This window comes from Cyprinus carpio, chromosome A8 (genome assembly GCF_018340385.1).
Source record: "Cyprinus carpio isolate SPL01 chromosome A8, ASM1834038v1, whole genome shotgun sequence".
NCBI lineage: Eukaryota > Metazoa > Chordata > Actinopteri > Cypriniformes > Cyprinidae > Cyprinus > Cyprinus carpio.
The window spans coordinates 26,837,946-26,854,713 of record NC_056579.1 but is presented as its reverse complement, the minus strand read 5'-3'; the positions used below and the strand labels follow the sequence as shown (position 1 = coordinate 26,854,713).

Below are 16,768 nucleotides of genomic sequence, written 5' to 3'. Positions count from 1 at the left end.
GAAAGACAAGAAAGGAAGGGTTATACTATAAAATACAAAAGTCTGTTAGCATTTAAAATTATAGAGAAGAGTTGGATCACACAGGACCTGAATAGCACCTTGTTTTTAATGAGGAAAAGGAATAATGAGAATTTTAATAACCTGTGGAGTTAAAGAAAATGCTGAGCATGTCTTATTAGACTGTATAAATATATGAGGTGGAAAGACGGGTGGTTCAGGAGGCAGGGCGGGAGTGGAGTCTGATAGGGATACTAGGAACAGAAGGAGAAGGAGGGGGATGAGGATAACCAGGAAAGCATTATTTAAATTCCTTAATGATTACACTTGATATGATTTACACTTAAAAATGACATGATGTTACACACTGTTACAGTAAGTGGCGGTATCCACCTAAGGTTGTTTGCAATCCGCCATTAACTAAGAGAAGAAGAAGAAGAAGAAGTAGTTCTGTTTGGGTAGAGGGAACGCATGTTTCTTTGTGCTACCTTGAACTGTTGGTTTTCAAAATCTTAGTTGAGAAACCTTTGGTTTTAAGCTCAACATGTCAGTACGAGACTTGGACTCAGTTGCAGGTGCCCAAAAAGGTCAGTTTATTTAACAGGCTTGAATTTCAAAAAAGGGGGAAAAAAAATAAACAAAAAACTATCCAGGTTACAGGGCAGCCCGGAGCAGATCAAGAAGTGCCTCCTGGACGAATTCCACTAGGAAAATCCACCAAAGCAAGGCCGAGATAAACTGACAGAGAGGCAGGGGCGCTGTTGAGGCGGGCAATTGGTGGCGCACCGGCGACGAGACGAAGAAGAGCACTGACAGCGATCGGTGATCGCGAGAAAGGGAAGGGTTGGAGAATTAGCGCTGCCTGAAAGCAGGGAGGAAGAGGAAAAAAAACAAAACTAAATGATGAAAACAAAACTAGCACGATCTCTGTGCAGGCAAAACATGAGATGTGGATGGAGCTAAGACATAAACGAGCACAACACGACGATCTGACAACAGACAGCACACGTGAGGAGACTAAATAGAGAAGGAGTGATTAACATAATGCAGAGCAGGTGATTGTGGCCAATAATAAAATAATAGTGAAAAACAAGAGGGCGGAGACGGGCACCACGATGGCACACAAGCACATGGTAAGTGTAAACAACCACAAGCACACACAGCCACACACAATAAGAGAAAAAAAACAGACAGATATTTGCCCGGGACGTGACATTACCCCCCTCCCCAGGAGCGTCCCCTGGCGATGTACAGGGAAGGAACCTCCACGCTGCCGGTTAGAAGTCCTCGATCAGTGACCGATCCAGAATATCCCGCAGCCGGGAACCCAACTCCTCTCATCCGGGACCATATCCCTCCCAGTCCACCAGATACTGAAATCCCCAACCTCGGACGTCTGACATCCAGCAACCTTCTGACAGTGAAGACTGGGGAAACATCCACTAGACGGGGAGGGGGAGGGTTAGTAGCAGATGAAGTTAAGGTTGAGAATGAAACACAGGCTTGACCCGAGAAAACTATGAAGAGACTGGGTGTACCCGACAAAGTGTGGGAGGTAACTTTGAGTGTAAAACCGCCACCGGACAAAGACAATACCCTTGGTGATCTGATATGGCGCCCATGAACTGGGGGCTAACTTGTGAGAAGCCACCCGGAGAGGAAGGTCCTTGGTAGAACAGCCATACTCTCTGACCACATACATAGCGGGGAGCAGGAATTTGGTGACGGTCAGCCGCTGCTTTGGTTCGTTGGAAACCCGAGCCAAGGTTTTCTCAGCCTTTCTCCAGGTGCGGTGACACCTGCGGATGAAGGCTATAAGGCACGATGGAACAGCAGCATCGGGCTCCTGTGCAGGGGAACATAGGAAATGGTTGAAAAACCAGTGGAGCACTTTGAGGTGGGGACTATACCTCAGTAGGATCACTGGCAAAGAGTTATGGGCATATTCAGTCCAGGATAACTATTGGCTCCAAGAATCGGATTAGGGACCGTCAGGCAGCGGAGAGCTTGTTCCAGAACCAGGTTTGCCTCAATGTAAAGCGGAAGTTGCCCCATGTGGTCGAGGGTGAAAACCTGACGACAGACTTGTAGAGGCCCCGATCTGTCGACAGAAACTCCGCTTCCAGAACGGGAGACAAACTTTGGGCCACCCCTATCTCCAAAACCACGTCCACCGGAAGGCCATGAATCGGAAGATGGTGGTCAACCACCACTTGAGTAGTCTCCTAAACTGAGGCAATTTGGGAAGGGGATCTGAAAATGGGCTGCATTAAGAGAAGCATTCCACCACTGTCAATACTATGGTGTTATCCCTCGATGGTGGAAGACCCAGTGACAAAGTCAAGGGCTATGTGTGACCAGGGGCGGGAGGGGATGGCGTGCCTGACGTCCTGGGCCATGGATAGCCACCAGAATCGCTGGCGGATGGCAGCCAGTGATCTCCAAACCCCAGGATGACAGACTAACTTGGATGAATGCCCCCACTGGAGGACTTCAGGTCAGCACAGCCGGCAGGAAAAGTCTACCCTCTGGGCACCCCCTTGGCACCTCTCTCTCTCGTATGGCCTCCAGTACTCTCCTCAACCACATCCAAGGAGATGGGGGAAGCTCACCACAATTTCTTTAGGGATAATGGTTTTCTATTGATGCACCGTCTTTCTTTGTATCCCTGAAAAAGACGGGAGAGGGCATCATGCTTCACATTTTGAAGCCCTAACTTGATATGAGAGAGAGAGAAGTTGAAACCGGCCAAAGAAGAGTGCCCATCGGGCTTGGCGTGAAACTCACCCTCCTGGGCCGAATGGACGTATTCCCAAATCTTATGGTCCGTCCAAACCAAGAAGGGCTGTACTGACCCCTCCAACTAGTGACGCCACTCACCCAAGGCCAGTCTGACTGGTTAAGGAAAATAACTTTCTTAGCTCAGCATCTTCTCCTGGAATTCCTGAATCTAAAAGAACCGCCCTAATCTGGTGATCAGTGATCTTTAAAGGGTGACGACGTCACACCGTCAGGATCTGAGTGAGCCAGTGAGGAATGGTACCTTTGGAGGAAACTTTTACGATCCTTTGTCTCTAGCATGGTGTTTTGCATATGACACCGGATTGGACGGTCAAGAGGAGAATCCTCAAGATTCTTATAATAATAATGTGTCACAGAGTGTAATTTGGAGCTCATAGATACCAAGCACAGCATATGTGCAATCTGTGTTAATTAAGGAATGATAAAACATTCAATATATATGGGCAAAACACTATAAAAAAAACATGATTACATAGGATTCTGTCATGTCTGGCTCCTGTGCTGGAGTGAGAAGACACGAAGACGTAGGAGATTCCAATAAACATAAGAACCTTTATTGAACTGCACACCAGGGGAAGCACACATAGCACTGGGGTGACACGAACAATACCGGAGGGGAAATGAGGGGCAGAACCCATTTAAATACACTGAAACTAATGGAACACACCTGGGAACAATGGAACAGAACGGGGAACACCTGGAACAAATGAGACAATCAGGACAGGAACAGGAAGACGAAATAAGGAAATAAACAAAACATGGAGCATGGGGGAAGGAAACACACACAGAACAGAGTGTGATATTACTCCCCCGTCGGAAGGCACAACCTCGTGCCACACAACATCCAAAGGGGATGGGGGTGGGCGCTCTGTAGGTCCCTCAGGACAGACAAGGGATGGCGCGCCTCCAGAACGGTACCTGTGCAGGGCGCCATGGCGGAGCCTCCTTCAAGGCCATGACACCAGCCCCTGCCCTGGCCTCTACGGCTGGAGCCCAACTACCGCCCCCCCCCCCCAAAAAAAATACTTGGGGAAGACTATGGGCTCCGAGGCCCTCCATGGGGGCAGACATAGGAACATGAGCCCTCCGTGGACTAAACTCGGGAACAAATGAGCCCTCCGTGGACTAAACTCGGGAACAGGAGAGCCCTCCGTGGACTAAACTCGGGGAACAGGAGCCCTACGTGGACTAAACTCGGGAACAGGAGCCTCCGGCGGGCTAAACTGTGGAACAGGGAGCCCTCCACTGGGGCAAGGGAACATGAGCCCTCCGTGGACTAAACTCGGGAACATGAGCCCTCCGTGGACTAAACTCGGGAACAGGAGCCCTCCGTGGACTAAACTCGGGAACAGGAGCCCTCCGTGGGCTAACTTAGGGAACAGGAGCCCTCCGTTGTTTAAACTCGGGAACAGGAACCCTCCGTGGTTTAAACTCGGGAACAGGAGCCCTCCGTGGACTAAACTCGGGAACAGGAGCCCTCCGTGGGCTAACTTAGGGAACAGGAGCCCTCCGTGGTTTAAACTCGGGAAACAGGAGACCTCCGTGGACACTCGGGAAAATCGGGACTAAAACTCGGGAATAGGAGCCCTACGTGGACTAAACTCGGGAACAGGAGCCATCACTGGGCTAAAACTCGGGAACAGGAGCCCTGCGTGAAACACACACAGACACGGAACAGAGTCTGACAGATACATGATTGTACATGTCTCAAGTGAATAGTAGACACAATGTCCTGAAATATGTATGTTATTTCAGAGAATGGTTTGTCAATGAATTTATGTGTGGAAAAGTCTGTTCTATAGGCCTGTGTCTGTCTTTCACAGGGTCTGTTCCTTTGCACATAACATCTTTCAACATACACCACATACTTCTTATCAGACGGTAACCCGGGTAACAGCCCTCTTGGAGTGATAGTTGCTTGGAACTCACAGAGTGGGTTTTAAAGATTATTTGTTAAATATAACAAATAATTGTGTGTCTGCTCTGTCCAGTCGTTACAGTGACATTGACGGGACCAGACAGTGAGTGCTTGTGAAGTGTTGGTTTATATGGAAGGCCATGATTAATAACTGCAGGTGTGTGTGATTAGAACACCGTCTTTTAAGATTGTTTGACTGGCGTGATGGGATCTGGTGCTGTGGTGTTGGCTGATTCAGTTTGAGCTTTACAGAAAGCTTGATATCCTGGCATGCAGGAATATTAGCATCAGCCAAAATATATCAGTGCAGTCCAACTACAGGGGTGAAACAAATCACATTAAAATTCTCTAACAGACTTTGCAAGACAACAGAACGATGAATAATCCTAATGATTTATTTACTGTAATGGTTGTTATATGTGTCGCATGATATAACAGTGTTCACAACCTTTGGAATGGAACTGCACTGTTATTTAAAAAAAAAAAAACCCTGCTCAGAATATAACTGGCTATACCTATAGAAAATGATAAGATCACAGTAGTTAAGCACAAAATATTTATTTATTCTTTAATTAAACTTGTACACAGTCTTTGTGTTGTGAGTGCATTTTGGATCTGAGTGGAGTAAAGTAATTCACTGAAGGGTGCGCATCATAAGCAATCGTTCACAGAGTGCCAATGCAGAAAAAAAGAACCGGAAAAAAGTCCATAACCTATGACATGCCACATTAAGTCACTAACATGGCAAAGTAATTATTGCCAAAGATTTTAGCATTAAACAGCAAGAACAGAATAACAAACCCCTTCCTCCTGGAAGCATTTCATCTGAAGCAGATCATTCTGACTGATTGAACATCCTGTACAAAAAGGACAGAAGATGCATCAAAAAGCACTGATAAATTAAATACAAGAGGACTGTACAATTCACAGTTAGGCAGTTGTGTTGGTCACAGCCTTTTACAAAGATACTGTTGAAAATATATCGAATGAAGAATATGGATTAATTCATGAAGAAAACAGTATGCTGGCTCTATCAGACACCTGACTAAATTACATGACAAAACGAGATGAAATCTTACCAACAAAAACTGTAGTGTAGAGTATTGGGATGTGGGTTCTGGAAACAGATACGTTTTGTACATGTGTATTTGTGCGAGCTTATATTTAATTACTTGTATTTTCTTCCATATTGGATCACTTTTATGAAACAACAACAAAACAATAAATATGAATCACAACTAACAATTGCACTGCCCTCCTAAAAGAAATAAAAAAAATAACTCAACATCACTGACACTATGCAAGAGCTCAGAATAGAGCCAATGGAGAAAAAAAACAGCAACAACCTCAGCCTCTATTCAAAGCAAATAAAGATCATAGATTTGATAAAATAGTAAGTGAACTTGTGTACACAAAGTCAAGCCTGCATTCAGTCCCTGTGTTACACTCTAAAGAGGGAGGGCTTCTGACCACAAGCACAAATAAAAATGCACCTCAATACATTTAGATTGCAATTCTTAATTGTGTATTTTGGTATGTGCGATGCTTTGATGGCATGCATTGTACATCACATCATCGCAATGTAAACGAGTTATTCATTTCCTCTGTGCTTGGTACAGCTGTAGTACAGTATGGCTGTGCAGTATTGCTTATGAATGCAGTACAACGATCAGAAACCCAAGCATCAACAGCTGGAACTGCATTCATTTATCAATCTGCACAGACTTGATCCAATTTAAACTTAAAATTATTACGTCAAATTTATTGATTGAAAACTCGCTTCAGCAAATGGGACTGTAAATATGTAAACCACCACGTGACTGAAAAAAAAAGGATTATTAAAAAAAAATACTATTGCATTAGGAACAGAAGGAAAATCTTGCTAATCCACAGAGGAATGGCTTTTCCTCAGAAGTGATTCAGACCTTTCGAGGGAAAACTGATGACTGGTCAAGGCACTACATCATCCTGAATTATTCATTTTCATCTAGGGATGTTGTCCTGTGGTCTGAAATATTTTTAAAATGCTGGATAATTCTGTAAACAGCCAATGAAAGCCACTCAAAAAAAAAACTTTAAACTGAGTATTGGCCTCTTTTATAAAACACAAGCAGCATGAATTTCAATTCTATTCTTACATTGCCATAAGAATGACTACATTTTGTCTGCTTGTGTTTTATATAATGTCTATAGCTCTAAGAGCTGCTTGCCCGTGTTTCCGCAGGTTGGTCACTCACAATATGTTGATTTATGGGGAAAATTATTATAAAATTATACTTCATGGCAGTAGAATTGAAGGCCATGGTCCTGCAGTACTCTCAGGCAAACCCTTCACTAACACACCTCAATACAGATTCAAATTTAAGAGCTAAAGTCTTAAACAAATAAAATTCCCCTTGAGTGCCCACAGGCACATAAACACACTCCTCATGCACAATTCCACACATACCCACATATTTACAGGCTCAAAGGCTTTGTACAGATGCTTCTATACTCCAACAGTGATTTAAAACACACAGAGATTGTGGTTTGATCCTGAAGCCAAATTAAAAACGTTTTATAGTGTTGCAGGAGCTCCCGCTGTGAAGGAGAAAATGTCCTGTATGTGTCTGTAATCTGACTTTAGCTGAACAGTGACTCTGTTACTGTCTTCTTGCATCATTGACAAACTATTTTCCTGTAGTTTGTCTCTGTAAAGCTGCTTTGACACAACAAGTATTGTATAAAGTGCTATACAAATAAAGGTGACTTGACTTGTAATCAGTTGTGTTGAGTTTGCATGATTACCCTTCTGCAAGTGTGCACTGATTAGCTTTACGCAAAAAACAGTGTATGTTGCTGTGTTTGGAACACAGGGTGGCACTCTTATGCGGTCCTGGCTTTGCTGGGGCACAAAGGGGTGTCTGGGCTTTTCACCACCAGAGGAAAAGTCTGCAGTGCTGGGCTGGCCATGGCTGGGTACGGGACCATACCGGCCGTGACAAACATGCCCACTGGACTGGGCAAACCGGACCACTGGTTTGGATACACAGGTGCTGGCATCATCCCAGCAAAGGGGGCGGTGGGCATCAAGTATCCGCCCTGCTGGAGGACGGGTGATGGGGTGCTGGTGATGCCACGAGGCATGATGGGACCCAGAGCTGCTGACAGCGGACAGGACAGTGGTAGATGGAACTTCACAGCTGCCTGAGGGATTGATCCCCTTATCTAGGAAAAAAGAGACAGACATGGTAGGAAAGGTGAATGAGGTGTGAAGGCAAAGGCTTCTAGCAGCACAAGCACAATGTTGTGTTACCAAATGTGTCTGAACACAAATTAATAACATGGAGTATGCATTCTACTCTCAGCGCTCCCACAAGGGCAGCGACCTGATGCTGACGGTGGGGCAAACTACTCTCTTTAGTCTGGCATATTTAATAGGCCATTGATTACGCACACCTGGGCTTTACCCGTAAGATCTCACTCATCTTGTATCAGTTGGACACAACAATCCCAAAGACATCAAAAACAGCGAACAGTTGTCTTAAGACACTGGTTATTAGTGTTGTCAAAAAAGTAGCAGTAGTTTGGTACCAAGTTGATACTTCAATTTTAAAAATGTAACTAAACCAGCCTTTCCACAGAACAGATCCGGTACCCAGTGATAGCCGGCAGCTTTCAAACATTCCTGTATGTGTGCTACATAAGGCTACAAGGCTAATGTTTTAACGTATTTACTTATTCATGGCATTAATAATTATAACTAATCACATTTATTAAATATTTTATTATATTTTATTATCAAAAAGTAAAATTTCTGAAAAGTTTCTGCTATGGTACCAAAATGGGTACCAAGAACTGTGGAATTCTACTTGTATTGGTACCAATTACTGAAATGTTGGTGCTGTGACAACACTGCTGTTTATGATGATCGATTTAAAGCTGCACCACAAAACTTTGGCCACTATCACAATCTGTGCTTAAAACATGAAATTGAGTGTCAAATGAAAAGCAGCTCCTTTTTGAATGGGAACTCACACTACGTCCCTTTAGAGGATCATATGGGGAATGCCTCTGGCATGAAGCATGTGTCAAAACACAACAATGAACTTGACACTGGCCGGTGACGTCACTACCAGTGCCCTACACTAAGAATAGCTATCAAAGAGGCTCACAGAAAGCCAAACAACTTGATACTGCTGTTCAGGTGGAGCTCCGAGGAGTGCAGAATTTAGCAATAGGAAATTATTAGTCATCCAGTTTTTATTTCAGCTATGCATTCTGTTAAGTTTTGCGAATTGGAAATATAGAGCTGAGTGTCATCAGCATGGCAGTGAAAGCTAACATGGTGTTATGCTCATGACACTCAGCTCTATAATTTTTCACGGCCCAAAGAATCATACCAATTCTGTTAGTTCAAAACTAACAGAATTCACAGCGTATATAAAAAACTGGATGGTGAGTAATTTCTTACTGCTAAGTTCTGAAAAAAAAAAAACAGAGGTGTTAATTATAGGACCTAAAAACTCTGCATGTAATAACCTGAAACAATGTCTAAGACTTGATGGCTGCTCTGTCAATTCTTCGTCATCAGTTAGGAACCTAGGTGTGCTTTTTGATAGCAACCTTTCCTTAGAAAGCCACGTTTCTAGCATTTGTAAAACTGCATTTTTCCATCTCAAAAATATATCTAAATTACAGCCTATGCTTTCAATGTCAAATGCAGAAATGTTAATCCATGCGTTTATGACCTCAAGGTTAGATTATTGTAATGCTTTATTGGGTGGTTGTTCTGCACGCTTAACCCTTTGGGGTCAACTACGCAGATATGCGTTTTGTGGCATCTTCTCCTGATTTAATATTTGAACGAGCTCTTGTAACATTATAGTCCTCCACGTCCGCTCCGTTCTCAAAATGCTGGCAATTTGTTAATACCTACAATATCAAAGTCAACTGCGGGCAGCAGATCCTTTTCCTATTTAGCGCCTAAACTCTGGAATAACCTACCTAACATTGTTCGGGAGGCAGACACACTCTTACAGTTTAAATCTAGATTAAAGACCCATCTCTTTAACCTGGCTTACACATAACACACTAACACATTTCTAATATCCAAATCCGTTAAAGGATTTTTAGGTTGCATTAATTAGGTAAACCGGAACCGGGAACACTTCCCATAACACCCGATGTACTTGCTACATCGTTAGAAGAATGGCATCTACGCTAATATTAGTCTGTTTCTCTCTTATTCCGAGGTCACCGTAGCCACCAGATCCAGTCTGTATCCAGACCAGATGGTGGATCAGCACCTAGAGATGACCTCTATAGCCCTGAATGTCAGCAGAGACCAGGACAACTAGATGAGCCTTAGAGATAGGGCCCCTGTGAAAACCTCATCACCTCGATAACCATCAGAACAAGACGACGGGAACCAGACGATTCCTCTGCCCCTGTGTTGCAGCCTGGAAATAAACCACACCATGCTGGTTTCGTCTGGTCAGAGGAGAGCTGGCCCCCCGACTGAGCCTGGTTTCTCTCATGGTATTTTCTCCATTTCTGTCACTGATGGAGTTTTGGACAAAATTTCTGGCAACATTGCTGCCTTGACTGCACAGACACTGTTGGAAGAGAACTGAACTGAGCTGGATGATGACGTCACTGAATCAACAATGAACTGACTTTAACTGATAAACTGTCTGTTTTCTATTAATAATAATAATTCCTTACATTTATATAGTGCTTTTCTGGGCACTCAAAGCGCTTTAGACAGGCTATTGTCCTCTTGCATTATTAGCACACATTTTTCCTGTTTAGCACTGTAAAGCTGCTTTGACACACTCCGTATTATATAAAGCGTTTTATAAACAAAGGTTACTTGACTTGACTACAGTGAAAGGAAGCCTAACAACACTCCTCTGTAAAGTAGGGCTGTGCAATTAATCGAATTCGATGCACATCTCGTCAGTAAAGACGGTCCCGTGATTAGAACTAAATCAGCATCACCTGCTTTCAGATGGAGCTGCTTTCACTAAACAAAGCCATAGTTCACTGACAAACTAGGCGATATCGCGTTCGAAATCAAATGCGATTCATCTGCGATTATGAGGGTGATTTTGCCTAACTGTCAGTGAAATACGGCTCTGTGTAGTGAAAGCCGCTCCATCTGAAAGCAGGTGATGGTGATTTACTACTAATCATGGGACCGGCTTCGAATGCGATTAATTGCACAGCCCTACTGTAAAAGCAGTAGCCAAGGAGGCTAACAACTCAGCACTACTGCCTGGATGAGCTGTAAGGACGAAGGCTCTGCATAACAACTCTCTAAAGCGAGAGGACTAACTAGGCCCTACGACAACTTTCCAAGGAGGCTCACAGAGAGCCTAACCACTCTGAACAGTTATCCCAGCTAAGATCTAGGACACGGAGGCCTCAGCAGGACGTTCCTCTTAAAAGGCAGTAGATAAGGAGGCTCTCAGAGAGTGTAGCAACTTATAGCCCCTAGCTGAGCTCACAGGACAGAGGCTTAGCAGAACAACTCTCAAGCGAGAGGCGGCCTAGCTACATTCTGCGGCTCTGAAGGAGGCCTAAGAGAGGGCCTAGCAACCAGGAGGAGCACAGGGGAGCAGAGGCCTAAACAGGATGACTTTCTATAGTGAAAGGAGGCCTAACAAATGCTCCCAACCCAGGAGTACCAAGGAGACCAGGCTTTGGGGGCTCAAGCCCCTGCCCAAAATTATTCAGAAGTGCCCCTCTCAGACAAATAGCAATGATATTGTGGTCAGTAAAACAAGATGCATTTGAATTATAATTAACATGAGTGTTCAAAACAGTAATTAATCGCACAAAAGTCAGAAAATTCCTGTTTATTTTTACATATCTGTCAATCTGAGCTGTTGCTATGGTTTGCGTGCACTTCGCTTGACTGACTGATATTCCACAGTCTGTTCGGAACCTTCTTTCAGTGAGTGCCTATGGTTTGCCGGAAGATCAATCATCAAAGCTAGTGTGTCGATTTAATTATTTTTAAATAGTACGTAATTCATCAATGCCAGTTTGTCATGAATAATACACCAACCAATCATGATCTGGCACAAGATCAAATTTCATTGGACAATAATGTGAAGTTCTTATTCGTAAATCAGTTGAAAATTACATGGACAGACGAGCTTACATTTGTGAGGTTTGTCACAAATGTTTGTCTCATTTCATAAATGTCGGTGGAGCTTCTCATGGTGACCACATAACACAGCATGCATTCAAATCCTTTGAGAGCCAAACATGCTCTGTTCAAATGCTAGATTCTCTTGAACATCAGGTGAGAACAAAAGCATCGGTATTAGTTTGTTCAAGCTCCCTCAAGAGCAGAACACGCAAACACCTATGAAAACTATTCCTTGGGTGAGAATCAAAGAAGAACAGAACTTCTTACCATCTCTTTTAATCAGTCCCATGAATGCATCCAAAGGAAAGAGTATTTTCACAGTGCAAATTATCACAGAGTGCATTGAGCTTGCTCCGCTTCCTCACCCAAACGCATAACACACAAGTTGTGTTTGTCCTCAAGTGTCAAAAAATCTCTGACAAGGAGGCACGTGCTCTCTGAAATTCTTGGCTGGGTGTTTCATAGTAGTCACATTCTTTGCACATACACAAACAAACTAATGACAAAGATGACAAATGATAATGAAATGTGTTCTACAAGTGCCCTATTATACATTCCCCATAGCAATCTTCTCAGGGAACCATGTTTACATGGGTAACCTGAGATGTTCTTTTACTGTAGGTCATTTGCTCTTCAGCGCAGATGAGAGTGATTGATGGGTCAAAAAGTGTTGCCTTTAGAATCGTCTGTTGGATTTTAGTTAACTGAAAAGTTCAAACTCTACACAACAACACTGCAGCAACAATGCCCAAACACGCATCAGCACCCACAAAGACAATATATCAGTCAGACAGTCTTTTCTGTTTACAAACATGGAAACATGCAAGAACAAATGATGCAAACCAGATTTGTATGTACTCTCTTAATTTTTAATCCAAAACAGTATAAAGTACCTGATTGGGGACCCTGGCCATTGGAGTGGGGTGGATCTGGAAGGTCTGATGAGATCTCTGTGGTCTGATCTGACACACAGAGGGGCGGAGCTGAGGGGCGGAGGCAAGAGTTTCTTTTGCCCAATCATCAACCAGCTTGTGTAGGTCATCGGTGAAGGTCCCGCTTTTGTTGTTGCTGTTGTTTGCTTGAGCCTGAACCAGCGCCGTGATTGGCCGAGAGGATGAAGCAGGCATGGCTGCGGGAGGCAGGTTCTGATTGGATGCTGAAGTCACATGGGCAGCACCAGTACTGTGAGACCCTGAGAAAGAGATTGAGAAAGACCTCAAGCAACAACTCAGAGAATATACCCTGAAGTCCTCTGTAACCAATCTGCTGCTCGCTAACTGCTGATGTCATTGATCACGTTACGCAGTGAAGTGTGATTCATATCACGGTTAACACAAATCCAGCCCTATTGAATAGATGCAATATTATGTGTGTAAACATTTGCTTTGACAATGATTTAATAAAGATTTTTAATAAACGATGCACTATTCATACTTGGCGTTAGAATTAGATTTGATTATTTGACACGATTTCTAATTATTTTCAACAATACGCAAAAAACATAATTGTGACTGAAGAGGCAACTGAACATGCTCATGCCAACATACATGTTTGTGTACTTGTGAACTTCTTGTTGAGTACTTGTTTCTAGCCTAAAATCAAGCAGCTGGATGATTACAGAACCAAAGAAATAAATACATCCCATACACATATGCACTTAAATGACCGGGAATACAGAAATCATAAAGGTTTCAATAAGCACTTGACTGTATCGCACAGATATCACCATGCACTAGAAAAAAATAAAATGAATATAAAGAAGCAAAACGGTGATGCACATATCACAACCTGCTGTTGCAAACATTAAGCACTTATCACACAGGTGATCGCTCATGCCAACAAAAGAACTGAAAACAGCGAAGAAAAAAGAACAAAAGGTAGACATAGGGACTAGGACCGAAGAAGAAAGGAGTGGGATAGTTACTACTGCTGCGCTCTTTCCCTAGACATAGCCGTTTCAGAGTGGACCCTACAAGAGCAAAACAGCACAGACAGAGGCGTTAGGGTGCGGGGAAAGCACACCATTGGACAAGCTGCTGCACAAGAAAACACAGCGACCAATCAGTGAACAGATATAGAATCAGGTGCAGGGAGGCTTCATCTGTGATATCATGAGGTGTTGTGTTGGTGAGTGACCTGCTAAAAAGGCCTTCAAGCTTGGACTCTAAATAAACTAAATGTCCTACTTTAAAAACCCCATGAAATGGTCTGATCGTTTGTTCTTTCCTGGCTTATTTCCTGTTGAAACAGGGAGTTAGATTGGGACTAAATGAAGACGGCTGAATTCACATGACTGCTTGTACCATGAATGAAAGCAAAGTAGACTCTTCACATTCAGCTCCGGAGGACCTCTCACCACCATCTTCACCTTTGCTATTTAGGGTAAAGCTCATGGTTATCACCATTAAGCCAGCAGTCAATTCATTTGCTTCTGTTGTCACATTAGATGGGGACAAGTATTATTTATAATAAGGGACATTCTTATTGTATTGAGCAGTTTATTGGACAATAAACCATACAGGGCAGATGACCTCAGAGCTAACAGACATGGACTAAAATCCACAACACTGTAATTTTGATTTCATGGGGTCTGGTAAAAGTCAGGACTACATAACTGAATCATTGCGACAATCCTTTGTAATCATATTTGGTACATGTCCACGGCAGTGAGTGAAAATACTGAGCATGTAAGACTAAAACTGATCTTCTCCTAAACCTCCACTTTTAAAAGCATCACCATTTAAAACCAACAACAAACATCTTGGATGCATTAAAAACAAATTATCCATTTCAGTAAGCACAGCATGAGTTATTTACAAGAGACTATTGTAAACAGGATTTCCATTGATCTTTAAAAATGTCATATTGTGCAAATAACATTAACATTTAAACACAGGAATAGTATAACAAAAAAAAAATGGAAGCATTACTATTGAAACTATTGAAATTTGAATACAATTAAAGGGATACTCCACCCCAAAATGAAAATTTTGTCATTAATCACTTACCCCCATGTCGTTCCAAACCTGTTAAAGCTCCGTTCGTCTTTGGAACACGATTTAAGATATTTTGGATTAAAACCGGGAGGCCTGTGACTGTCCCATAGACTGCCAAGTAAATAACAATGCCATGGTTCATAAAAGGTATGAAAGTCGTCATCAGAATACTCCATCTGCCATCAGACGTGCAATCTGGGTTATAAGAAGCGACGGGAACTTTTTGTAAGCAACGAAAAAAAATAACAACTTTATTCAACAATTCCTTTGTCAACAGTCTCCTCTGTGTCTCTCCATATCACCGTATGCTGCGTATGCTCTTCTGTGTCATCTGCGCCACAAGGATGCTGTTTATACGTGTATTTAGCTTTGATTTGAAAGAAAACAGCGCATCCTTGTGGCTGAATACAGAATATCATGATGATACTTTTTCATAATAGCCGGTGACTTCAACCACGCAAACTTAAAGACAGTTTTGCCAAAGTTCTACCAAAATGGAAACTTTGCAACAAGGGGGAAAAAAACACTGGACTTTGTTTACACAACAGAAAAGAACCTGTACAAGGCTGTACCCCGCCCCCACCTCTGGTACTCTAATCACATCTCTGTTATGCTAATTCTAGCATATAGACCACTTCTGAAACTTGCCAAATCGGTTCAAAAACTCATCACAGTTTGGCCAGAAGATGCTACCTCAAAACTACAGGACTGCTTTCAGTGCACAGAATGGAACAACCTCACAGACCTGCAGGAGTACACTGATACTGTGAGCGCTTATATCAAAAAGTGAATTGATGTTGTGACAGTCACCAAGACCATCACCACACGTGCAGACGAAAAGCTGTGGATGACAGCAGATGTTTGTGGGCTGCTAAAGACCAGAGATGAAGCATTCAGATCAGGAGATAATCAGCCCTCAAAACAGCAAGAGCCAATCTGTCCTGTGGCATCAAAAATGCAAAACGGTCAGAGACACATGGAGCCTGTGGCAAGCCATTCAGACAATCACAGACTACAAGCCCCCGCCACAGGTCTATGATAATGACACATCCCTCTTGGATGCACTCAACCACTTTTATTCACGGTTTGAAATGCAGAATGACACACCTGCACAAAAAACTGTACATACCTCCCAACGACCAGGCGCTCTGTCTGTCTCCAGCCGACGTAAGGAAGACCCTATCTAGGATTTACCAATGCATCACTGCAGGTCCTGACAACATACCTGGCCGTGTATTGAGAGACTGTGCTGCACAGCTGACAGATGTCCTAACAAGATACCTTCAACACCTCGTTGAGCCAGACAATCATCTCAAATCCACAACCATCATACCGGTACAAAAAAAATCACCTGTGTCCTGTCTAAATGACTACTGTCCCATAGTGCTGACTCCAATCATAATGAAGTGCTTTGTGAGGTTATTCAATCACAACATCAAAACCAGCCTCCCCAACACACTCGATCCGCTCCAGTTTGCATACCGTCCAAACCGCTCTACAGACAATGCAATCTCCTCCACTCTCCACCTGGCTCTTACCCACCTAGAAAATAAAGACTCCTTTGTTAGAATGCTGTTCATTGACTTGTGGGAAGTCGTGGCCTAGTGGTTAGAGAGTTTGACTCCTAACCCCTAAGGTTGTGGGTTTGAGTCTCGGGCCGCCAATACCACGACTGACGTGCCCTTGAGCAAGGCACTGAACCCCCAACTGCTCCCTGGACGCCGCAGCATAAATGAAACCCACTGCTCCGGGTGTGTGTTCATGGTGTGTGTTCACTGCTGTGTGTGTGCACTTTGGATGGGTTAAATGCAGAGCACGAATTCTGAGTATCGGTCACCATGTCACGCCACTTTTTCACATTTTTTCACTTCAGCTCAGCATTCAACACAATAATACCACAACAGCTCATTAAGA

The 16,768-nt window shown here is 43.3% G+C and overlaps 1 protein-coding gene across 1 annotated transcript in view; it reads right to left on the bottom strand.

Annotated features, from left to right (window-relative positions):
- Positions 1-5,818: 5,818 nt before the first annotated feature.
- LOC109070154 (serine/threonine-protein kinase WNK2-like) overlaps positions 5,819-16,768 on the bottom strand; it is a 51,229-nt gene continuing 40,279 nt past the window's right edge. Inside the window, 3 exon segments of the mRNA XM_042761462.1 lie at positions 5,819-7,924; positions 12,752-13,050; positions 13,783-13,827. Coding sequence (XP_042617396.1) covers positions 7,583-7,924; positions 12,752-13,050; positions 13,783-13,827 — 686 coding nt within the window. The 3' untranslated portion in view covers positions 5,819-7,582.